This window comes from Taudactylus pleione, unplaced genomic scaffold, assembly GCF_031769625.1.
Source record: "Taudactylus pleione unplaced genomic scaffold, aTauple2 ptg000282l, whole genome shotgun sequence".
NCBI classification, from domain to species: Eukaryota; Metazoa; Chordata; class Amphibia; order Anura; family Myobatrachidae; genus Taudactylus; species Taudactylus pleione.
Window position 1 is genome coordinate 8,624,839 of NW_028284684.1, and position 26,760 is coordinate 8,651,598.

Below are 26,760 nucleotides of genomic sequence, written 5' to 3' on the forward strand. Positions count from 1 at the left end.
AATATTGGGACAGTAATATTCCTACTCAATTCATTCTACAGTGTTGTGGTGGGGGAATTATTGGCAACACTTAAGCCCAAATTCTGGTAGCATGACATTTTATAGCCAAATGTAAAATGAGGTGAATATTTTGCTGAATAATTTTATCAATATTGCTCATCGCTATTATTGTGGTTGAAATATTCAGAACATGCAATGTGTATCTTAGATTTGCTTTTATACTAATCCTTTTGCTAATGCGCATATACATGAGTACATGATATACATGATAGGGATGTAGTTATGAGACCACCGGTCTCTATCCTGGCAGCAGAATCCCGGCAAAGGATTTAACATAGGTGTCGAAATACCGACGCCTATGTTAATCCTGATGCCGGAACGCAAAGGACTCCAGCCCAAACAAAGGTAAGCCCAGGGTGCCCTTAGTGTTAGCCGCTGGGGGGGATTTAGGATTAGGGAGTCTAGCGGGGTTAGGCACCCCCAGGGAGAGATTAGGGTTAGGTATCCCCCAAGGAGGGTTAGGTTTAGAGAGCGGTGAAAGAGGGGTTTAGGGTTAGGCACCCCCGGGGAAAGTTTAGGGTTAGGCACTAGGGGGGAAAGTTAGGGTTAGGGGGGGGACAGGGGAGGGTTAGGGTACTTACCTGCCCCAGTCGGGCTCTTCATCCGTCGGGCATCTGCTGTCGGGATGTGTATATACATATGTGTATGTATATATAGTATATAATGATGTGTACCGTGTATATATATATATATATATACAGTCAGGTGCATAAATATTGGGACGTTGACAGAATTTCAGACTTTCAGATTTAATTTGAGGGTAATTACATCCAAATCAGGTGAACGGTGTAGGAATTACAACGGTTTCTATATGTGCCTCCCACTTTTTAAGGGGCCAAAAGTAATGGGACTATCAACTCAAAAGCAAAGGTTTCACTATCTCAGTCATGTGAAAAATAATCCGTATTTCGGAATATTTGGATATGGGAGACTCAACCTGTGTGTGTGTATTTCTACTTCAGGGTCCATAGGGTATCCACAGGATACCTTGGGGTATAGGTGTGACGTCAGTCGCAGGGCACCAAAGAGTTAAGCTTTCAGCCTCCCAGGATGCACTAGGTCCCCCTCCTATACCCCGCCCCCGGGCCAAGGCACCTCAGTTTAGTTTGGTGCCCGGCCGGAGTCGGGTGCACCTGTTGGAGTGGGGGCTAGAAGAGCCCCTGAAGCTTATTCTTCATGCAGCTGTGGCTGCACATCTGGATGAACAGCATGGACAGTCAGTCCTGACGTCCATGCTGTCTTCCCTACACCCCGCCGGTACCAGAACGCCGGTACTGATCCGGGGATGCTGGTGGGCGTCTGGGGTCACAGCTAGCGGTGACCCCAGATGCTCCGGACCATGGCCGGATTCAACGGGGACAGAGGTAAGCAGCGGGGTCCCGCGGTGGGTCCCCGCTGATCACATGGTCCTAAGTCCCCAGGCAGGGGGCTCCCTGGGGACTGGCTGCAGCGTGGAGCCAGGCGACCAACCTGCGCTTCCACTACCCCCTGGGACAGCGGACCGCAGCAGAGCGGTAGCGCTGCGGCGTCCCAGGGGTTAAATGCATGCCAGGGGAGCGCGCCTTCCCTGTCTCACAGCCGGCGCCTCCCCCGCTGCACACAGCCCTCTCTGCATGCTGCCGACTGGTCCTGTGGCAGCGCTCCTCCCCCAGGCCAGCCTCCTCTCTGCTCCTCGGCGGCCATCTTCTCCAGAACGCATGGTGAACGCTGCTGGAAGCGCTGGACGGAAGCATCGTGGTCTGGGTCCCCCCGCATACCTCTCCTCCGCTGTGGTCAGGTCTGTGTATGCAGCGCTGTGTCCTACCAGGCCCTGTGTCTGTGTAGTTGAGTGATCAGCGCTGTTAGTGCAGGAATTGTTATTTCTCTGCATTGTATGTGACTGTGCTAGCGCTGCTGCCTGTAACTTTTCTTCTCTAAACTGTCAGCTTTATTACTGTCCCTGTTCTTCTGCTAAAGCCCTTGCGGTGCGGTGCTGCAGGGTGGTCTCTCGCCTATTTAATACTTAATTGGTGAGAGAGGTCACATACGTGGTGCCATCATGTCTGAAAGTGATTTTCCCCTCCGGCTACAGTGTACCACGTGCAAAGTACCGTTAGCGGAGGGGGAGGGTAGCGCGGAGGGCCTTTGCCGGCAGTGTTTGTCCATGGCGCGGCCTATTACGGTTACAGCACCGGTACAGGAGCCGCCCTGGGCTTGTTTCGCTCAGGCGTTAACAGCTTTAGTGGGCCAGTTAGCTCCGCAGCCCGCGTTTACTCCGAGGGGTTTGTCCCAGCAGTCTGTGGTGTCGTCACCCATGCAGGGGTTCCCACGACAATTGGTGGTACCCCACAGTCTCCCTATTTCCCCGCTCCCGGGTTCTCAGGAGCCAGCGTGGGTTAACTCCCTGACGAGTTCTGTACAGCACTTGTCGGATGTGTTGCAAGGGGAGTCTGTGATGCGGCCTCATAAAAGGCCGGTGTCGTCTCTGTCCGCTCCTTATGAGGATGACGAAGGGACGTCTGATGATGGGGAGATTCTTGATCCTTACGATCAGGAACCTCTCCATACTAAGGACGCTGATGCTAAGTCCAAAGTATATATTCCTGGACTTATTCGGGCGGTCCGCACAGCCTTGGTGATTGAGGACGAAGTTCCCCCAGCGGCTAAATCTAAGTATGCCTTTTTCAAAGATGTGAAGGGCGATGCCACAGTCTTTCCTCTTTCGGGTCAGTTGGTGGACCATTTAGAGGAGGCGTGGAAACAACCTGGCAAAAGATACCAGCCGCAGAGACGCCTGGCGGTGGCTTATCCGTTCGCGGATAATTATTTTGCTAAGTGGGAATCCCCTCCACAGGTGGATTCTCACGTGACCCGTCTTGTCCGTAGTGCCACATTGCCGATGCCATCCATGTCCTCCCTTAAAGGATGCTACGGACCGCAAGGTAGAAATCTGCCTGAAGTCCGCTTATTCCCTTGCAGGGGGGGCAGCACGGCCGGCTATGGCCATTTGCTGGGTTGCCAGAGCGATGGAGCGCTGGGCGGATTCATTAGAGGCTTCTTTTGAATCCGACTGTCCGGCCGAACAGGCGGAGTTGATTGGCAATCTCCGTGATTCGGCCACCTACATCAACGAGGCGTCTCTAGACATTAGTACTCTGGTGTCTAGAATTTCTTCAGCAGCGGTAGCTGCTCGTCGCACCTTGTGGCTGCGATCCTGGAAGGCGGACGCAGATTCCAAGAAAGGTCTGGAAGCGTTGCCGTTTACCGGAGAAGTTCTCTTCGGTCCGGATCTGGATAAGATTGTGGCCACGCTGGCGGCAGCCAAATCTGCTTGTCTCCCGTCGGCCGCTGCTCCTTCTGGTTCGGGACCATCGTCCTTTCGGTCATCTAGGGCCCAGGGCAGGCCCAAACCACAGTCGTTTCCTCGACAGGCTGGCCCTAAGAAATCGGTCAAGCCCCGGAAGCAGGCATGGAGTACCAGACGTCCGGCCCCCAAGCCAGATGACAAGCCTGCGGCCTGACGGTCCAGGCCTCCCTTTGGGGGATCCCAGGGTGGGAGGCCGCCTGCTACAGTTCGCCCAGTGTTGGTCGACCACTACGACAGACACTTGGGTTCTAGAGGTGGTTTCCCACGGATACGCCCTCTCCTTCCGGCACAGACCCCCGGCTCGCTTCTTCACCACGGGTCTCCCATCAGACCGGAACAAGGCTACGGAGCTGCGGAAGGTATTGCACACTATGCTCCAGGCTGGAGTTATAGTGGCGGTTCCATTCTCCCAGAGGGGCCAGGGTTTCTATTCAAATCTATTTTTGGTACAGAAACCCAATGGGTCATATCGTCCGATTCTCAACCTCAAAGCACTCAACAAGTCTTTGCGGGTCCCGAAGTTTCGGATGGAGACCCTACGGTCCATCATTCTGGCGCTGGAACCTGGGGACTACTTGGTGTCATTGGACATACAGGACGCTTACCTGCATGTCCCTATTCTTTGGCGCCATCAACAGTTCCTCAGGTTTGCAATCCGCAGCGACCACTTCCAGTTTCGGGCGTTACCTTTTGGCCTGGCAACAGCACCACGTGTTTTCACCAAGGTGATGGCGGTCATGGCGGCTTCTCTGCGGCTGCAGGGAGTCCGCATGTTGCCGTATTTGGACGACCTGTTATTGGTGGCAGGATCTCCAGAGCTCCTGTTACGCCACTTGGACCTGACCATTGCACTGCTGCAACGGCACGGCTGGCTAATCAACTGGCAGAAGTCCACTCTAATCCCGTCTCGGAGGATTCTGCATCTTGGAGCCTTATTGGACTCGGGACAGCAAAGGATCTTCGTGACGGAGGACAAGATCTCTGCTTTACAGTCAAGGGTGCGCAGTTGCCTGCACAGCCGCCGGGTGTCCTTACACTCGGCGATGAGGTTACTGGGCTCCATGGTGTCGGTGTTCGACATGGTGGAATACGCCCAGTTTCACTCCAGACCTCTGCAGCACCTGATCCTGTCCAAGTGGAACAGGCTGACTCAGTCTTTGAAGTCCCAGATGATTGTGCTCACCCAGGAGGTTCGCCTGTCCCTTGCGTGGTGGTTACTGACGACCCACCTCAACAAGGGACGTCCGTTCTGGGTTCCAAATTGGGTCCTGTTGACAACGGACGCCAGTCTTCGGGGCTGGGGAGCAGTTTCGGGTCCACACTTGTTCCAGGGCAGGTGGACGCCGACAGAAGCGGAGCTTCCAATAAATATCTTGGAACTCCGTGCGGTCTTCAATGCTCTCCAGCAGGCACAGCGGTTTCTCCAGGGTCGCCCGGTGCAGGTCCAGTCGGACAACGCTACCACCGTTTGCCTACATAAACAGGCAAGGAGGAACTCGCAGTCGGGCGGCTCTCGTAGAGGTCTCTCGGATCCTGGTTTGGGCGGAGCGCAATCTTCCGGCCATATCAGCGGTCTTCATCCCGGGAGTGCTAAATTGGGAGGCGGACTTTCTAAGTCGCCAGGACGTTCATCCGGGGGAATGGTCCCTGCACCCGGACGTTTTTCAACTACTGGTGGACAGGTGGGGTCTTCCAGAAATCGACCTCATGGCGTCCCGGCACAACAACAAGTTGCCGGTGTACGGGTCTCGCACAAGAGACGAAGGGGCGTCTCTGGTGGATGCTCTGTCCGTCCGGTGGACGTTCCGGTTCGCATACCTGTTCCCTCCGGTCTCCCTTCTTCCACGGGTAATCCGGAAATTCAAACAGGAAGGAGGGACGCTCCTGTTGATAGCTCCCGCGTGGCCCAGACGGCACTGGTTCTCAGACCTTCAGGGTCTGTCCGTGGACATTCCTCTGCGGTTGCCGCTACGACCGGACCTTCTGTCTCAGGGTCCTTGCCTTCACCCGGACCTGACTCGGCTGTCTTTGACGGCGTGGCTGTTGAGACGGCCATGCTGAGGTCCCGGGGGTTTTCCAGCTCTGTGGTGCGTACCATGTTACGAGCTCGGAAACCGTCTTCCGCGAGGATATACCATCGCGTGTGGCATACGTTCTTCCAGTGGTGTCGACCGAGAGGTTATGCACCGCGGGAGTTTCGTCTGTCTCGGATTCTCGCCTTCCTGCAAGCGGGACTAGATCATGGGCTTCGCCTTGCTTCTTTGAAGGTACAGGTTTCGGCCCTATCTGTCTGGTTTCACCGTAGGATTGCTACAATCCCGGATGTGCGCACCTTTATGCAGGGTGTTCTCCGCATTCAGCCACCCTTTGTTCCACCTGTGGCGCCTTGGGATTTGGCTGTGGTCCTGAGGGCTCTACAAGGACCGCCGTTTGAACCACTGGGCTCAGTGGATCTTAAATGGCTAACAGCTAAGACTGTTTTCCTTCTGGCCATTGCTTCGGCCAGACGTGTTTCTGAGTTAGGGGCTCTTTCTTGTAGACCCCCTTTCTTGGTTTTTTATGGGAACAGGGCAGTGCTCCGCACTCGGCCCGAGTTTCTTCCCAAAGTTGTTTCCCAGTTTCATGTTAACGAGGAAATAGTTGTTCCGGCCTTTAACTCACCGGGTCTTTCCGTGGGTGAGGCCTCTTTGGATGTTGTGCGGGCCTTAAGGACTTATGTTGACTGCACTTCTTCGTTTAGGAAGTCGGACGCTTTGTTTGTCCTCTATGGCTTCCGTAAAAAGGGTTGGCCTGCTTCAAAGCAAACTTTGGCAGCCTGGATCCGTATGGCTATTTCTGAAGCTTATCTTCATGAAGGCCTACCGGTCCCTCCTTCTCTGAAGGCTCATTCCACTAGGTCTGTGGGTCCTTCGTGGGCAGCTCGACGTGGTGCCTCGGCAGTTCAGATCTGCAAGGCTGCTACGTGGTCTTCTGTCCATACCTTCGTGAGGTATTACAGGTTTGACACCTTCGCCTCTCAGGATGCTTCCTTCGGGCGGCGGATTCTCCTTTCTGCACAGGAGCGTCCCCACCCTTAAAGGATACTGCTTTGGGACATCCCCAAGGTATCCTGTGGATACCCTATGGACCCTGAAGTAGAAAATATGAGATATGGTAAGAACTTACCCTTGTTATCTCTATTTCTACGAAGTCCATAGGGTTCCACAGGACTCCCGCCCTGTCGCACCTGTGCTGCAGATGGGCTTTGCTCTGGTCACCGGTTTTCCGTCTCCCTCTGGTGAGAATGTGATTCTTGTATGTGTCCAGATCTTTGTTCTCTCTCTTCCTTCTCCTCCTCCGGCCTATGGCTTGGTAACTAACTGAGGTGCCTTGGCCCGGGGGCGGGGTATAGGAGGGGGACCTAGTGCATCCTGGGAGGCTGAAAGCTTAACTCTTTGGTGCCCTGCGACTGACGTCACACCTATACCCCAAGGTATCCTGTGGAACCCTATGGACTTCGTAGAAATAGAGATAACAAGGGTAAGTTCTTACCATATCTCATATTATATATATGCAAAAGTTTTAGGCAGGCATGGAAAAAATGCTGCAAAGTAAGAACATGGCGAATACTACCGTACTCAAGCTCCGAAAATATATTTTCAGAACTTGATGAATTCTGTCTCCATTCTAGTGTATGGGGACAGCGGGCCATTCCGCAAAAGGAAGGTACGTAGGAGATATCTGTGATATCTTCTAATTTACCTTCTTGATGAATGGCCCGATAACTTAATTTTTACAATTGCAGGTGAAAATGTTCATTTTCACCTGTTTTTGTAAAAATTAAGTCATGATGAATAGGCCCCATAGGGGCTTATTCATCAACACTAAAATAATGTTTTTAAGGACATTTTCCTTAATTACCATTATTTTAGTATTCATGAAGACACTTAACACAGGAGATATCACTGATATCTCCTGGTTAAGCCCGCCTTAGTTAATTTCCACACTCCCCATACATTAGTATGGGGATGTAGAAATTAGGCTATTCATCAAATTCCGAAAATTATGTATTTTCGGAATTTGATGGTGTTACTATACGCCACTCTCAGGTGGCATACAGCGGGTTACACTTACCTACTGTCAGCTGGGCATGTCCTCCGACGGCTCCCTCCGTCACTCTGGTCACTTCTTAGGCTCCAGCTGTTTCTCTGACACTGTGTTCTCCCAGCAGAACACAATAAAGTTTAGACTTTTTTTTTCTAAATTTTTGTAGTCACTGGCTTAACTACAGTCAGGTCCATAAATATTGGGACATTGACAGAATTTTCATATTTTGTCCTCTATTCACCACCACAATGGCTTTGAAATGAAACAAACAAGATGTGCTTTAACTGCAGACTTTCAGATTTAATTTGAGGGTAATTACATCCAAATCGGGTGAACGGTGTAGGAATTACAACAGTTTCAATATGTGCCTCCCACTTTTTAAGGTGCCAAAAGTAATGGGACTATCAACTCAAAAGCTATTTCATGGACAGGTGTGGGCTATTCCCTCGTTATTTCATTATAAATGAAGCAGGTAAAAGGTCTGGAGTTGATTCTAGGTGTGACATTTGCATTTGGAATCAGTTGCTGTCAACTCTCAATATGAGATCCAAAGAGCTGTCACTATCAGTAAAGCAAGCCATCATTAGGCTGAAAAATCAAAACAAACCCATCAGAGCGATAACAAAAACATTAGGTGTGGCCAAATCAACTGTTTGGAACATTCTTAAAAAGAAAGAACGCACCGAAGAGCTCAGCAACACCAAAAGACCCGGAAGACCACGGAAAACAACTGTGGTGGATGACAGAAGAATTATTTCCCTGGTGAAGAAAAACCTCTTCAAAACAGTTGGCCAAATCAAGAACACTCTCCAGGAGGTAGATGTATATGTGTCAAAGTCAACAATCAAGAGAATACTTCACAAGAGTGAATATAGAGGGTTCACCACAAGATGCAAACCATTGTTGAGCCACAAAAACAGGAAGACCAGATTAGAGTTTGCCAAACATCTAAAAAAGCCTTTACAGTTTTGGAACAACATCCTATTGACAGATGAGACAAAGATCAACTTGTACCAGAGTGATGGGAAGAGAAGGAAAGGAACTGCTCATGATCCAAAACATACTACCTCATCAGTGAAGCATGGTGGTGGTAGTGTCGTGGCGTGGGCATGTATGGCTGCCAATGGAACTGGTTCCCTTGTATTTATAGATGATGTGACTGCTGACAAAAGCAGCAGAATGAATTCTGAAGTGTTTCGGGCAATATTATATGCTCATATTCAGTCAAATGCTTCAGAACTCATTGGACGGCGCTTCACAGTGCAGATGGATAATGACCCGAAGCATACAGCAAAAGCGACCAAAGAGTTTTTTAAGGCTAAAAAGTGGAATGTTATGCAATGGCCAAGTCAATCCCCTGACCTGAATCCGATTGAGCATGCATCGCACTTGATGAAGACAAAACTGAAGGGAAAATGCCCCAAGAACAAGCAGGAACTGAAGACATTTGCAGTGGAGGCCTGGCAGAGCATCACCAGGGATGAAACCCAGCATCTGGTGATGTCTATGCGTTCCAGACTTCAGGCTGTAATTGCCTGCAAAGGATTTGCAACAAAGTATTAAAAAGTGAAAGTTAGATTTAGGATTGTTTAGTTTGTCCCATTACTTTTGGCTCCTTAAAAAGTGGGAGGCACATATAGAAACCGTTGTAATTCCTACACCGTTCACCTGATTTGGATGTAATTACCCTCAAATTAAATCTGAAAGTCTGCAGTTAAATCACATCTTGTTTGTTTCATTTCAAAGCCATTGTGGTGGTGAATAGAGGACAAAATATAAAAATTCTGTCAATGTCCCAATGTTTATGGACCTGACTGTATATAGAGGGTGCAAAGGGTGGGCTTGCTATGGGGCCCGGTTGCTTAGGGGGCCCATCAGCCCAGCAACCAACCCATTGCACCTTGCAGACTTTTAATTTATTTATTTTTTAAAATTTTCTGTTATCCTTTATTAAAACTTAATGGTTTCCAGATAGAAGTGGTCGGCAGGCAGGCATGGTATGGGGTGGGTCACCGGGACTGTGATCATTTATTGATTTGTGCTTCTGCCAGCCATGCCGCTGAAGAGCTACTGACTGATCTCGCAAGATAATGACATCATAATTTCTCTGGGCGGGGACTGGGGAGCATGTGCTGTAGTGCAGCAGCAGTCATGGGCAAGGCTTGAGTCGTTGAAGCGGAGTTTGAGGGAAGACTATGTGAGTGACACTGTGGTGCAGCAGAAGTTGCTGCGGAAAAGTGATTTATAATTTCTATATAAATATTATGCACATAGTAGATATATAGATCTATATATTTATGTTTATATGTATATAAATACATGTGTATATTATATGAATATGTACATAATTATATATATAAAGAGAGAGAGAGAGAGATTTATATATATATATATATATATATACTGTATACATGTGTACATTATATACATATTTTTTTGTTCACCTGACTGTTAGCTGAGACCCACCATAGGGGGGGGGGGGGGGAGCTGTGTGAACCTTTGCTATGGGGCCCCAAAAAATCTAGTTACGTCCCTGATTGTAGTCATATTTTTCTCAAGTAGATATTTTTTTAACTTACTTTTACTTATGTTTTTTCCAAGCTGTGTTTGTGTCCAGAAGGTAATGGTGATTTTTTGGACATGCCAGTGCATTGAGTGCAAGTTTGATATTTGTGTCCAAGGCACATGTACACAAATATTAAATTAAGACATAAGTATTTTTACCAAAAAAGTCTATGTTCTGTACATAAGCAATATTCTCCTTATTTCACTCCCCACGTTATCTGTATAGCTTACTATTTTCTGTATTCTGTCCTCTTTTCAGGGAAGTCTGTAGCAAGGTGGAGTTAAGAGCTAAGGTGGGGAAAGACATAATAAGGCTAGGCCCCCAAAATGGAGAGATCCTTCACAAGTTTTGGAACATCAACATAGAAACCATAGCTATGCAGTGTTAGTTTATAAAAAAAAAAAGCTAAACTTGAGCAATTTTAAAGTTACTCGTAGACAGATGCAATCCCTGTTAGGAAAACCCCAATTTGCCTGTAGAGTCATGCCTGTGTGCAGGATTTTGTACAAGCCAGTGGCTTTGACATCAGTAGGACTGCATTAAGCAAATTTATTTATTTAATTGACTTGGGACTTAAAGATCTAAGTGTCTGGAACATGTTATTGACTGAGTTCTATGGGAAATCATTATGGTTAGTAAGAGTTCAGCCCTATTCAGATCTTTCATTATACAACAGTTAGTGCACGAGTGAATAAGCTAAGATGTGAAATGCCTGGTGGTTGATAAGAAACCTAAGACCAGATACAGAGTTGGTAGTAAATTGAGTGTTTGTTGCTAGAAAGAAACGTGCATGGGAAAAATGAGTATATTTGTCTATATGCAAAATTCCCATATGTGCATGCCTGCTTTGTTACTAGTCATCATCATCATCATCATCATTATTTGCGTACAAACAGGCATATTTTTGCTAATGTACAAACATAGCCCAAACTTGCATAGATATGCCTTCACTGAACTTTGCCTATGTAAGAATGTCAAGTTCCTCCACTTAAGTCATAATTGTAAGTACGATGATCAAAATGCATCACCTGTACTTGCTTGTGCTCAGTGCTCAGAATAGCAGAGCTTGGACCTTTTGAGCAGCGATGGAAAAGCATCAATGGCAAAATAATAAGCATTGCTGGGTATGTTGCATTATTAATCAATATACTAGTTTGAGGCTTATTGTCCGTGTGAAGTGATAGATAATGTTCATGGTGTTAACATTTATATACCTTTAAAACTGAGAAGCTTTCAACATGTTATTGCTGAAATTTCTGGGTATTTTCCTGGTTATCCTGAGCATACAGTACGGATCACTTAACTAAAGCTAAATAAAATCTGTAACTTGGAGTGGTTAGCTGTTTCCCACACTACTTGCGTGTGATTGGATGATCTATCTATCTATCTATCTATTTATCTTCAAGGTCCAAGGAGCCACAAGTTCAAGATACTTGTAACTCTAAACATGAGTGAAGCTAGGCTTTTTGTCACCAGCAGATATTAGTTACCTTCTACCTATATGACAGCCATATAATCCAGAGAACATCACAATGACCACCATATAATACATAGATAATCACATTGAGCATTGAAGTGACCTCAATAAAATGGAGAGAACATCACAGTGACCACCATATAATACAGATATATCACTGTGACCATTGTACAATGCATAGATCATCACAGTGATCATCAAAGTGACCGCAATATAATGCAGAGAACATTACAGTGACCACCATATAATATATAAAACATCACAGTGACAACCATACAATACAGATAATATGAAAGTGATTGCCTTATTATGCAGAGAACATGACAGTGACCACCAAACAATGTAGAGAACACTACAGTGACCACCATATAATAGAGAGAACATATAAGTGATTGTCATATAATACAGAAAACATTAGTGACCACCATAAATTGCAGAGAACATCACAGTGACCACCATACAATGCAGAGTACACCACAGTGATCACCATAAAATAGAGAGAACATATAAGTGATTGTCATATAATACAGAAACCATCAGTGACCATCATAAATTGCAGAGAACATCAGTGTCCACCATATAATGCTGGCAGCATCAGTCAGTGCCCCATAATATATAAAGCATCTGTGACCACCATATAATAAAGAGGATTTCGACCTCCATACAATACAGAGAGTATTTTTGATCACCTTACATTATCATTTCCCACATTAATATTTAACACTTTCTCAAAAATCTAACTACTTCAGCATCATCAATATAATTAATATAATTAAATAATCACAATAATAATGACAATAATTATGCATTTTTAATTAGTACCAACAACCTCAAATAATTCCATTTATGTACATTAACTTTAAATGCCTCCCTCACTCTCATAAACAAAACCTTCAGATTAACCCCATTAACCACTTTTTCTTACTATTACATACCACAATCTATACACTTTCCCTCCCCCCCAGCTAATTTACCCATTTTAGATATCTTCTGTTCCTCTCCTGTTGCAGCCATACAGCATTCACAAAGCTGGTGATGTCAGTAGGGCCACCCACAAATGGCAGGTGTTCCTTCAGGAACGCCTCATTTGTCCAGCCACCCCCCCACCCCACCTACAAAACGGGGTGAGCTGTCGATCAACATCGACAGCTTCTCCGTTTGTAGCAAGCCCCAGAGTGATAGAATTTCACTCTCGCTACGAGGCTTGCGCACGCACATTGTGCACACCGCGTGTGTGCGCAATGCACAACCATCGACCCGCTTGCGAGTGCATAGCACTTGTGAGTGGGTCTGAATCAGGCCCTCTGTACCACCAAGTTGATTGTGTGAGCAAAACATGGAACGTGTTGGAATTCACACAGCTGTAATGCTCTCACAATATTTGCAGCATTATCAGAAATCACAAATCCTAAGGAGAGTCCAATTGGGATAAGCCACTTTGCTATGACATCCCTTAGTTTTTCTAAGAGGTTGTCAGTGGTATGCCTTTTAGTGAAGCCAGTGATACACAGAGTAGCCAGCCTAGGAATGAGCTGGCATTGTTTGTTACATACTGCTGCTGTTTGCTGCTGCTGAAGGTGATTCACACACCCAGTGGGCCATCACAGTCAAGTAATCTTTAGTTTGCCCACTACCGCTTGTCCACATATCTGTGGTTAAGTGGACATTGGGTACAATGGCATTTTGTAGGCCAATAATTAGATTTATTTTAACGTCCTGGTACAGCTGAGGAATAGGTTTTTGGATACAATGGAACCAAGATGAAATTTGGTACTGGGGACACAGGACCTCAATTAACTGTGTAAACCCACTGCTTTAATGGCAGATATTGGATGCAGATCTAATACTAGCATAGCCGTCATGGTGTCAGTGATCCACTGGATGAAAGCTGTCATACTTGCTTCCCCTTGCAAAGTATTGTATGACAGTCAATTTTTTTTTTTAAATACTAGTCTTCTTGATACCCTTCTAGGTTGAAGATCTGTCCCCAGCAGCAGCAGCAGCAGCAGAATCAGGCCTAGTGTTGAAGGATTCTTCTGAGAAATCCTAGATAGAGGAGGAGACACCTAGCCATAACAAATTAGATGCAGGACTACCTCCAATCATTACTGAGGATATTGAGGATGAAGGTGTTGACAGTGAACATTGCAGGTGCTGGGATCTATTTGACAGAAAGGAGCTAGATGATGCTGGACTTCTTGTTGGTATTTTTAGCACCAGTTTCTGATGGTGACAAAAACCTTTCATGAGCTTGCTGCAAATGACCTAACAGAGAGGAGGTTCCTAGATGTTTAACGTCCCTACCTCTACTTACTGTGGTTTTACAAATGCTACAGATTGTTGTCAAGATTTGGGTAAAAATAATTCCACACATAAGAGGTGGTTGTTGGTCCTATGCCCAGGCATGACAATCGCCTTCTTCCTACCATGGCCAAGAGCTGCTTCCACTGGTGCCTGACTTAAACAGAAAACATCATCATCCTCATTAGTGCTGGCATCAGCTACACAAATATCCCCCTCATCCTCTTGCACTTCCACGATGGCCTCCTAAATTTCTATGTCATCAGCTATACTTCTGATGTTCATCCCCACATTTGCAGATGTAGAGAAAATGGTGGAAGGTGGCTTCTCTGCGAGTACAGTATCAAAAAGGTCAGGCTCACAAATAGCACTTGTGGACACACTTAGGGGTACATTTACTAAAGTGAGAGTTTTAACTAGCACCTTCTAGAATATAATAGCTAGAATCTGATTGGTTGCTATGGACAACAGTTTGTTCTACTGCCCTAGTGGTTTTAATTTTTTACACCTCTTCTAGACTTTGAGAGAATAGGTCTTGCATTGTCATGAGAGGCAGAAGATGCCTCACTGACGGTTGCACAACCACCACTCATAAATAAAGGCCAAGGCTTGAGTCTTTCCTTGCCACTGTGTGTGGTGAATGGCATGTTGGCAATTTTATGTTTTTCTGCACCAAACGGACAGGACTCACTGATCACGTCCATGCATCTGTGTTTATTATTTTACAGACAGATGCATGCATCACGGATATTCCTGATCCATGCAAGCATCTGTCTGCTATCCTGCATGATCTAAAGAACGGCAAATCTTTAGATCGTGCATGATAGATCTTGTGACACATCATGCAGCTTTGCTGCACATCGTGTCCTGGAGTGCCGGGGAGAGTTCAAGGGAAATTGCTCATGATATCGCATTGTGAGCACATCGCGTAGTGTGTAGGCACCGTCACAAGTGGCTGTGCTGGCAAAATGACTGTGTATAGGGGGCACACTGATGTATGCTGCGCTATACTCTGCTGATTAAAGTGTCAAGACTCATAAGTGGCTGTGTGTACAAAAAAAAAGTAAAAAAAACTTTCAAGAAAGTTAAAAGATTAAACAGAGAAAAAAAAAAAAATGTTGGTGCTGTACCCCACTGTGTATACAAGCACCGTGACTCAATTGAACAATAGGACTCTGTGTGTATAAGCACCGTGACTCCTTGGGTAATAGCCCTCTGTATGTATAAGCACCGTGACTCCTTGGGCAATAGCCCTCTGTGTGTACAAGCACAGTGACTCCTTGGGCAATAGCCCTCTCTGTGCATAAGCACCATGACTCCTTGGGCCTTAGCCCTCTGTGTGTCCATAACACACAAGTACTGTGACTCAGAAGTGAGTGGCAATGTTTCACAGATATGCTTTTAACTGCGGTGTCTGTCACTTAATACCCAGCCAGCTCACTGCAGCCTTTGGACAATAATGGTAGAAACAATATTGTAAGCTGTGAGGTGGTCTAACTTGACTGTAAATGACTGGAAAAATTAATGTTATTGGGTTTAATAATACTCTAGGAACAAAAATAAGCCCAAATTATGTGATTTTAGCTTTTTTTTGTACATTTTTGTAAAAAAATCCAAATCCAAAACCAGTCATGGCAGGTTTGGCAAATCCAAAGCTGGACGACGAATCAGAACCAAATCCAAATCCAGCAAATATGGTCCAGCGCACATCCCTAAAAAACATCCGAGTTTGCTTGTTCTCAGATGCTATTACATTGGCCGAGTTTAAAAAGTGTGATAGTTGACTCTCACATTTTCTAAACTCTCACCCTTCTACAGTTGGCCCATTTCCAAAGCTGTTTTTTTGCCAATATATCAACTGCAAAGTGGGTTCACATGTGCCTTAAACTGAAAGGAAGGTCTTCTACTTTCTCTTTCCCTGTGGTTTCTCACACCACAATGTGGATATGTAAGTTTCTGCTGCTACACTCTAGTTACTCTAGATGGAGGGCCCGGCTACCCGCACATCATCCACGAGTATTAAGGGGCCTATCCATTTATAGACTTGGAAGGTCTGAACGACTAGCGTTCAGACCTTCAAGTCGCCGGGTGCTCAGCGGCATTGAAAGACGTTCACTGAACGTCTTTTCAGTGCTGCTGCACGTCCAGCTTCCTATCTCCTAACATTCCGAACCTGACGACTGTCGTCAGGTTGACCGGCATGTTGGAGAGATAGTCGAGGTCGGCAAGGACCCAGCGTGCATGCGCATCGCTGGTCTTTGCCGGCTATCCACTAGCAGGCTTTCTGCATGTTCCGACCAAAACCTCCTGTTTTTGGTCGCATCGTGCAGAAAGTCTGCTAATGGATAGGCCCCTTTACACACACCCATACAAGATATCAATTACATATTGATTCAGCTGATGCCTTTAAGCAGGATGGTGCAACAATCTGAGGATGTACTTATATTTAGGAAACTAATTATTGATTCCCTGAGGGTGGAAACTCTTCCAAATCACGGAGTTAATATTGGTGTACGTTCAGAATGTATTGGCTGGAATATTTGAAATATGAAAGCAAGCAACACTCCTATGATCAAAATTGCTGGCAGAGCACAAAAGAAATCATATCAAATCCAGAGTTTGAATTTCTAATCAGAAGCCAGCATAATTGGCAGCACAACACAGTGGTAGCAAAATAAAAGAAATCTTCCCCTTTTCTTAGTGTTCCCTCCACCCACTTTGTAAAGCTGATTAGCAGAATGGCAAAATAACCTTTCTGAATTGCTTCCAAAGGCTCCCAAATCTAAGCTATTGCTCTTCACTTGATGTCATTTCAAGTATCACAAGAGCCAAGCTGGACTCTTAGCCCAAAGACAATCTTTGACATGCTGGGTTACTTTGGAAATTCCTCATGCTGGAATCCTGATGAAATATATCTTCTTTTACAACTTATTTTTCTCTGCATGCACATTTTGGATTTAATAGCAATGATATGTATTTATTCTCAGCCTAATCCAAATTGAACTGTAATCTATTTACGGCATTCATCCAGCAAATTTACAGATGCTACAAAAAGTTGTTAAGTCAATATATACGATAGCAAAGGCTTTGGAATTATATTTAAATAAATAAATGTAATGTATGGCTATAACAGTGCCAGTTACACTTTCTTTTGGAGGACCACCCATATACTGTCCTTTTTTAGCACCATATTACGTGCCCATAGCAACCAATCATATTCTAGCTATTATGTTCTAGAAGGTGCTAGTTAAATGTTAAGTAGAATCTGATTGGTTGCTATGGGCAACATCACTTTTAAAACTCTCTTCTAAAAACTCTCTCTTTAGTAAAGTTACCCCTTAGTTTTATCTGAGTAGTTTTATCTGAGGCTGTCTCCACCTCCACCTCCACATCATCATCCCTATAACAGAAGATTGTTCTGAGCAAAACTTAAAACTATTTTCAGTTAGTCAGTTCTAACATGCCGTGCAGTAGACTCTGGCAATGTGCCAGAGTCTACTGCGCATGTGCAGGTCTCTGGGAACATGGTGCCCACGGCGCGTTCCCTGGGCATCTCTACTGCGCTTTCGCGAATTAGCAGAAAATGGCCGCAGTGGTGATTCCTGCAGCTTAAATGGGTACAGGGTGTGCGGTGTGTGGGGCCCCTCTGCACCTTCACACCTGGCACCCATTATAAATACACTCCTGGTTAGGAGGTCAGCTAGAGACCTGACTAGATTTGTTTTTGTACCACCTTTTTATTTTTAGATTCCCGTACAGGGGGCGTGTCCAAAAACACAGCAGGATTACCACCATCTTAATTATCTGATTCCAGGTCATTTTAATTTAACTGGATTTATGGCATCAGACTCTCTCATGCACTTACCAGAGCCCCCTCATGCTCCTATTACTAGCTTTAAACAATCTAGGAAGTACAAGGCAGTAATGGGCAGACAGCAGAGATAGTGCCACTGGCCAGGGGCAGCGAAGGGCAGGAATGGGTATGTAGTGGATATAGTGGCTCTGGTCAGGAATAATGCTAGGCAGGCAGTGAATACAGTGTCACTGATCAGGGGTAGTGCAGGGCAGGCAGTGTATATAGTGGCACTGGTCATTCAGTAGTAGTACAGGGCAGGCAGTGTATATAGTGGCACTGGTAATTAGTAGTACAGGACAAGCAGTGTATATAGTGGCACTGTTCAGTAGTAGTGCAGGGCAGGCAGTGTATATAGTGGCACTGGTCATTAGTAGTGCAGGGCAGGCAGTGTATATAGTGGCACTGGTCAGGGGTAGTGCAGGGCTATAACTAAGGGTGTGTGAGCAGTGTCGTCACACAGAAGTCTGTGGGCAGCACTGTCATTGCCCCACGGCCCCTGCATATGGAAAGCAGGGTGCCTGGAATGGGACCCTGCAGCCTGTATCACTGCTGCAGTGCATCCTTTGGACGCTAAGGGGACATACTCTGCAGCCTGTTCAATTGCCCAGAGTATCCTGTGTGCTAATAGCCTTAATGCATAGTAATGCTTAGTGTTTTGGATATAGTGCAATTGGTCAGCACAGGCTGTGATGTTGGTACAACGGTTAAGGAGAAGTGTGTCTGTGGGTGAATTGCATAAGTGTGGCACTGGTCAGCATTGTGGGGAGAAGTGTAACACAGAGACAGGGTGCAGCCAGTCTACTCATCTCAGGCATCAGGGAGGACACAAATGAAGGCTGTTCCGCTCTGAGCCCCAGCATGTCTGTGGTGCCGATAATATGCGAATTATAGTTTCAGCCTCCCCCCAGAGTAGCAGACTTGCACCAGAATGTGCAAGTCCTGAGACATCCACTTTCAGTTCCCGTGCATGCTGCAACACCACCGGTGGTTCTGAACAATCTACAATCTGCGCACCATTGTGTGCAGCATTGGCACTTGCACCAGCCCTATGGCAGCTGCAGAGTCTCCATCTAAACATGGCCTCTGTGTGTTAGAACTAGGGGTGAGCGGGTTCGGATTTCTGAAATCCGAGCCCCCCTGATCCGAGGCTGATCCGAGTCAGGCTCGACTTTTCCCACCTGACTCGGCTCTGAAATCGAGGCAAAACGTCATCATCCCGCCTTCCGGGTCTCGCGGGTTTTGGATTCTATATAAGGTACCCGCGTCTGCGCCATTTTCTCACTCGGCTGTGGACAGTGAAGAGGGAGGGTGGGAGTTAGGGCTGGCTGGGCTGTGTAGTGTAGTGTAGTGCAGTGTAGTGTTGTGCTGTGCTGCTGTTGTCCATAGGGGCTGTGTCCACTCCTCCAAAGTCCATAGGGACTGGCTGTGTTGTGCTGTGCTGCTCTTGTCCATAGGGGCTGTGTCCACTCCTCCAAAGTCCATAGGGGCTGGCTGTGTTGTGCTGTGCTGCTGTTGTCCATAGGGGCTGTGTCCATTCCTCCAAAGTCCATAGGGGCTGGCTGGACTGTGTTGTGCAGTCAGTTGTCCATAGGGGCTGTGTCCACTCCAAAGTCCTGTGCAGTGTCCCAGTCCTAAAGGGGTGCTGTAGTGTTGTACAGGGGGTGCTCTGTCCATCAGGGTGCTCCCCCCAAGAGCAAAAAAAATAAATATTTTTTCTGTGTTCGTGAATTGTGTGCTCAGTAGCCGCACGTGCATCAACAAAGTAGTGCCAAGCGTGCGCCTGTGTCATAAGTAAAGGGCCGGCTGGCTTGTCCGTTAAAGGGTGCTGTAACCCCCAAAGGGCACGCCAAACAAAATAAAAAAATATTTTCTGTGTTTGTGAATTGTGTGCACTGTGGCTGCACGTGTATCAACAAAGTAGCAGCACCAAGCGTGCGCCTGTGTCCCATAAGTAAAGGGCCGGCTGGCTCATTTCTTAAAGGGTGGTGTAACCCACAAAGTGCACTACTCTCCAGCAAAAATAAAAAAATATTTTCTGTGTTTGTGTGCGCCTTAGCTGCACGTATATATCAATATAACATAAATGGAGGACCAAACTTTCTCCGATAAAAATAAAATATGGAAAGATCAAGAACCACTTCCTCCTAGTGCTGTTGCTGCTGCTGGGAGTTGTTCATCATCCCAGAGAGGAAGTAGGAACACCACTACTTTTACTAAACAATTGACCCTCCAACAGTCCTTAGCGAGGAGGATGAAGTAAGACAGCAGTCATCCTGAAGCATAAGGTATAACTGAGGCCTTGACTGCTATGTTGGTGTTAGACGTGCGTACGGTATCCGCCATTAGTGCAGTGGGATTTAGACAATTGATGGAGGTAGTGTGTCCCTGGTTCCAAATCCCATCTAGATTCCACCTGCATCCTCAAAGCAGCAGCGACAAGCGTGCATCTGTCTTTTAAAGGGTGGTGTAACCCTCAAAGTGCGCTCCACAAACAATAAAAAAAAAAAAAATTTTTCTGTCTTTGTGAATTGTGTGGGCTGTAGCCGCACCTGCATCCTCAAAGCAGCAGCGACAAGCATGCGTCTGTCTGTTAAAGGGTGGTGTAACCCTCAAAGTGCGCTCCAACCAAAATAAAATAATCTTTTTTTTCTGTGTTTGTGTGTGAAATGTATGCGCAGTAGCCGCACCTGCATCCTCAAAGCAGCAGCGACAAGCGTGCATCTGTCTGTTAAAGGGTGGTGTAACCCTCAAAGTGCGCTCCACAAAAAATAAATAATTCTTCTTTTTTTTCTGTCTCTGTGAATTGCGTGGGCTGTAGCCGCACCTGCATCCTCAAAGCAGCAGCGACAAGCGTGCATCTGTCTATTAAAGGATTACATCGGTGACAGCATCCAAGTAGGCATGTCAGGCAGTCCGTACATGTACTGGCAGGAAAAAGAGGCAATTTGGAGGCCCCTGTACAAACTGGCTCTATTTTACCTGAGTTGCTCCCCCTCCAGTGTGTACTCCGAAAGAATGTTTAGTGCAGCCGGGAACCTTGTCAGCGAAAGGCGTAGGAGGTTGCTTCCACAAAATGTGGAGAAGATGATGTTCATAAAAATGAATTATTAACTCTTCCAGGGAGACCAGCCTCCAGAACGTACAGAGGGACCTGTGGTGGTGGATTCCAGCGGGGACGAATTAATACTCTGTGAGGATGAGGATGTACACAACACTGAAGAGGGTGAGGAATCGGTGAATGAGGAGGATGAGGACGACATCTTGCCTCCGTAGAGCCAGTTTGTGCAGAGACAGATTAATTGCCAGCTTGTTTTGTAGGGGCCCAAATGAACCAATCATTTCAGCCACAGTCGTGTGGCAGACCCTGGCGCTAAAATGATTGGTTTGTTAAAGTGTGCATGTCCTGTTTATACAACATAAGGGTGGGTGGGAGGGCCCAAGGACAATTCCATCTTGCACCTCTTTTTTTTCTTTGCATTATGTACTGTTTGGGGCCTAGTTTTTCAAACTGCCATCCTGTCTGCCACTGCAGTGTCACTCCTAGATGGGCCACGTGTTTGTGCCGCCCACTTGTGTCGCTTAGCATAGTCATCCATCTACCTCGGTGCAACCTTTTGGACATAAAAACACTATTGTGAGGTGTGAGGTGTTCAGAATAGACTGGAAATGAGTGGAAATTAAGGTTTTTGAGGTTAATAATAGCATAGGAGCAGAAAAATCAACACATTCTGTGATTTTAGCTGTTTTTATGCTTTTTTAAAAAAAAATACAGATCCAAAACACAAAACCCAGATCCCAAAACACCGAAGGGTGGTTTTGGCAAAACCAATCCAGATCCAAAACACGAAGAAACATCCAGATCCAAAACCAAAACACAAAACACGAAAAGTGGCCGGTGCACACCCCTAATTAGAACACAACAACTTTCACTGCCATGCCCTCGACATTTCCATTATACGCACATGCAACTAATTTATTTGTGTTCTCTTCAGGCCACCTCTCAAACCTCACCAAAGAACGCCCCTGGTTTTCCCTCACAAGTGCTGATACCAGCATTCCCGTACACAACAGCACCTTTGCACATACATGGGTTAACGTGTGCATTGTGGTGGTTTCCAGATTATTTAGCAAATGCTCAGTAGCAAATAATCGCTCAACTACGTGAACATCTGTGTTTTGGGTGCAGATAGCGTGCACCTCTGAATCAGGGCCTTTGTCTCCATGTCTTATTGCGTGAGCCTCCTTGATGAGTTGTATGTTATCATTTGATTAAGAACAATGGACCTCATTCAGAGATGTATGCAAACCTATTGGTTTGCTTAAAATTCCGATGGTGGTAGGACTGCACATGTGGATCAGTGGCGGTACTCCCGGAGACAATGGAGTCATTTGCCGTCGGGTGCCAGCCCTGAAGGGGGCACCTGGCTCCATTGTCACCCGGCCGTTCCGGGCACTGCTGAGGAGGAGCTGCATGGAGAAGGAACACCGCTGATCGGCGCTCCTTCTCTCCGCTCTCTCCCCTCCCAGGTGCCAGCAGCAGCCGGAAGACGGAGGGAATGAGATAGAACCCCGTCCGTAAATGTACCCCACTGACATCGCGTGTAGCCAGACCATGTGATCATACCACGTGACTGCAGCTGTACTTAGCGTCACGTGCTCTATTTTCCGTGGGCTTAGTTGAAGGCGTGGAAGGTGCCGTGTTCCACTTATCGCGGGCGGCTGGTGCCAGGCAGGAGGTGTTACCAGGGATTGAAAGTGCGTGCTCCACTAATCACGAGCGGCTGGCGCCGTGCACTTGGGGTTCCTGGTGATTGAAGGTGCGGGCACCTGGCGGCACTGCATATGGGGGGACTAATACAGGTGGGAACTACTACTGGGGGCCCTGCATCATGCGGGGGGGACTACTACTGAGGGCAGTGCATCAGAGGGAGGACTACTACTGGGGTCTACTACTGGGGGTGGACTACTACTGGGGGCACTGCATAGGGGGGTGACTACTACTGGGGGCACTATATAAAGGTGACTACTACTGGGGGGACCACTGCTGGCCCTGGGGCACTGCATAGGGGGATCATTACTGGAGGCCTGCATAAGGGGGACAACTACTGGGGGCACTGTATAAGGGGCACTGCATTGGGGGGGTCACTACTAGGTGCCTGCATAAGAAGGGGCACTACTGGGGGCCTGCATAGGGGGATTACTACTTGAGACACTGTATAAGGGGCACCGCATAGGGGGGGTCACTACTGGGTGCCTGCATAAGAAGGGGCACTACTGGGGGCCTGCATAGGGGGATCACTCCTGGGGACACTATATAAGGGGCACTGCATGGGCGGGATCACTACTGGGTGCCTGCATAAGAAGGGGCACTACTGGGGGCCTGTATAGGGGGATCACTACTGGGGGCCTGCATAAGGGCGACCACTACTGGAGGCACTGCATAGGGAGACCATTCTGGGGGGCACTACATAGGCGGGCACTGCATAGGGGGACCTCTACTGAGGGCACTGCATAGGGGGACCACTACTGGGGGCACTGTATAAAAGGAACTGCATAGAGGCGGTGGCAGCTGGGGCTAGCACAGGTGCTGGGGGGGATGGTTAATTTGGGGGGTACCAACATTTATCTTGCCTCCGGGCACCTGGGATGAAGTTACGCCTCTGCTCAGGATGTGTACTGTGCTTGTGCAGGACTCCATCTGTGAGTTCTCTCACAGTGTCTCCAAGCTGCAGCCTGTTTGGCAGGCTGTGGTTATTTGGAGGCTGGGAGGGGGTAGTGATGGCCTGCATTCCCGGAAATGCCCCTGTTTTCTGTCTCTGCGACGAAGATGCAGACTTTCTGGCCTCAGTTAAACTGGTAAGACGGCCATTCTGAGCCGATGGTGATCCGGTGCTGCATCTTAGGACGCAGCACTCGGATCTGCGATGCTGTCAGGAGGAGTACTTTCTCCTCAGACATTTCCTGCTGCATTAGCATATTATCACAGTAGCTATGTGCACTGTGGGCCTGATTCAGAGCCGCACGCTATTTGCGCTCGCTCGGTCAGAAAAAAGGGGCCAGCTATTTAAATTGAGCGTTCGCTCTTTGCGGTCTGTTGACGCCTCTGTCTGCGCGAGCAAATGAAACATGTGTTCGCTATTTTGTAAAGACGCCCCCTGGCCGCTCGCATCCTACGTCATCTCCTCTATTTATTAGATTAATCGAGTACATCGAAAGGTATCTGAACTGCTCGCAGTGCTTGTGGTAGGTTTATCCTACCGCAATCATGCGAACTGTTCAGGCTAAGAGACAACCAAGTGACGTGGTCGATGACGCTGCTTTGTTAATTATGCACACCCTTAAAACGCCCGTTTTGACTGTTTGGCACGCCTGCGTTCGGATCTCCACTCCCCGTTTTCAAGCACCTTCCCCTGTTACCACCCACAAACGCCTCATCCTGTCACTCAAATTAGCAGGCACTCGCTATTTGGCGATCGCTCGATTTCCGATCACACTGACTGGTTGGCGCATGCGCATTCTGACCCATATGCATGCGCAGTTGTGCGAACATCGCTCGGAGCGAAAGAGCGGCCGCTTACGAGCGGCTCTGAATCATGCCCAGTGTCCATCTCTGAATCAGGCTCATAGTGCCGCTTTGCTGTTTACATCAAGTTAGAATGGAAGATGTCTGAAAAGATGCAGAAGAAATATGACATTGTTATGAGAAAATATCCCTGCAGGTTTACCAGTCATACAGGATATGGGGGGTGGTCAGTGCACAGGTATATTCACAAAAAATCTTTCGTGACCTTCCTATCTTGTCCTGATATTTTTCAGCCTGTTCAAAGAAGATCAATTACTTATTATTGCATGTTCCCTCGCCTATCTGTTTATGAAAAATGTTTTCCTTTTTACAGAGATTAATCTAGGAACTCAACATATGTGGTCTGCCTCCGTGCAGCATACAGAAATTATCTGTTAATTTAAATAGCGCATACTGTGTACAATATACAGCTGGTTAACAACATTTACCAGTCAAATTTCTTGTGTGTTAAGGAATAACAGTTTCTTTTCTTTATGGATATTATATTCTATGTGGGATCCATAGGATCCAGACAGAACTGGAATGTGCTTATTGTTTAATATCTATTTTATATGTATGTCTCTGGGACTTTCTTGTCCAATATATGTTCTTTATGATAAATTCCTTTTAGAAAGATTTGTATTAAAAGTTACGTTTTAAACTGGATATACCAGCATAAGAGTGCCCCCAAACAAAGAGTCTTCTTTACTTCTCTTCTTTTTATTAAGGTTTACCAGTCAGTAAACTTGTTTGTTTCTTCTCTTTACAGATTTCAGACCGATGTGACTATGTCTTTGTAAATGGGAAGGAAATGAAAGGAAAGGTTAATGCCATTGTTAATTTCACGTATCAACATTTTAAAGCCTCACTAGAAATGACAGTGTGGGTCCCACGGCTCCCTCTGCTGATAGATGTGTCTGATACTGAATTGAACCAAATTAAAGGTTGGAGGGTTCCGATTATGACAAACAAAAGGTATGTTCTGTCTTAGTGTGCTTAATTAGCACAATTCATTAAGCTTTATAAATTTCACATTTTCCCATTGTCACAAATGAATACTTTTAGTGGACAGAAATATCTATACTTCCACTGCACATGATCATAATATAATTCTATCGAACTTTAAATCTCACATTTAGCACAAACTACAGAATAAAATGGTATATGTTCAGAATAGACTGAATGTCGACATTCAGAATGTCAACATCCATATGACAATATTGACATTGTGAATGTGACAGACACAATGTCGACACTCGAGTTTTTGACTATTGTAGGGTTAAGTTTAGAGTTAGGCTGTGGCTAGGGTTAGGGTTTATTAGGAGCCCTATGGCAGACCGCATGGTTGACATGCACAATTATAACATTATGGTAATGTCGACATTGTGAATGTCTCCCGTCCATTTTGACATACTGAATGTCAGCATTCAGATGATGTTGAAATGGTGAATGTTGATATATGTATTTTACCATGCCCCAAAAACATAAATGTTGACTATTGCATAAAGAACCTCTGGGTCCAAATAGGCAGTGTTTGCAGAAGGTGTTCCATTGCATGGGCAGATTTTTAAATCAATGTTAAATGTTTCCCAAAATATGCACATCCCTCCTTTTAAAGCTCATTTACACATCTTGTCCTAAAAGAAAAAATCTCTTTTTTGCATGTGGGCATAATATGAGACACATGTGTGGTCATAGAGCAAGGGATTGTCCCATTCACCCAGTTTCAGCTAGCTTCTCACATACAGATGTGTCCACATACATTTATCCTCCATGCGCAACACATAACACGTGAGCGCCGTGCGATTCGGTCGCGGCTGTGACACTGTAATGTAGCATTTCACAGGCAGATACACAGCCGCAGTCACACACAGAATATTGACATGCCACATATCATTTTAATCAGCAGAAGCTGCTTGTGCGTCCTATTCACATCACTTTGCTAATACATTTCATTTTAATGGGGGAATTCCCACAAAAAGATGCTCTGCGCTACAGAGTCACATCACGGCTTGGAGCGACTAGGCTCAGGGCTGCCATCAGAAATTGTGGTGCCCGGTACTGACAAAATAGGTAGGGCCCCCGCTGTGGAGCTACTTCGGCGGTGATGCATCAATTGGTGCATAAACCAGAGATGCTAGACATGGTGGGGGTGGGGGTAAAGGGCATGGAAGGATGGACATTACTGGGGAACACAGGGCAGGGAAGGATGGACATTACTGGGGAACACAGGGCAGGGGAGGCTGGACAAGTGGGGGCACTGGGCTGGCAAGAGTGAACTGGAGCAGGGAAGACAGGCTAGCTGGCTGGACTAGGAGGGGGTAGGGGGTGCAGGGAAGGCTGGCTGGATTGAGGGAGGGGCAGGGAGAGTAGGCTGGCTAAACTAGAGAGCTGGCTGGACCGGGGTGCAGTAGGCAGGGAAGGAAGGCTGGCTAGACTGGGGAGGGGGCTTAGGGACGGCTGGCTATACTGGGGGAGGGGCAGAGAAAGTAGGAAGGCAGGCTGG

General features: G+C 46.7%; 1 protein-coding gene across 1 annotated transcript in view; it reads left to right on the forward strand.

The window, feature by feature from the left end:
• The window catches only part of TMEM132D (transmembrane protein 132D), a 1,095,696-nt gene that overhangs the window by 1,052,056 nt on the left and 16,880 nt on the right, over window positions 1-26,760 (forward strand). The window contains exon 6 of the mRNA XM_088482164.1: window positions 25,024-25,229. Within this exon, the coding sequence (XP_088338290.1) occupies window positions 25,024-25,229 (206 nt within the window). The remainder of the gene's footprint in view (window positions 1-25,023; window positions 25,230-26,760) is intronic.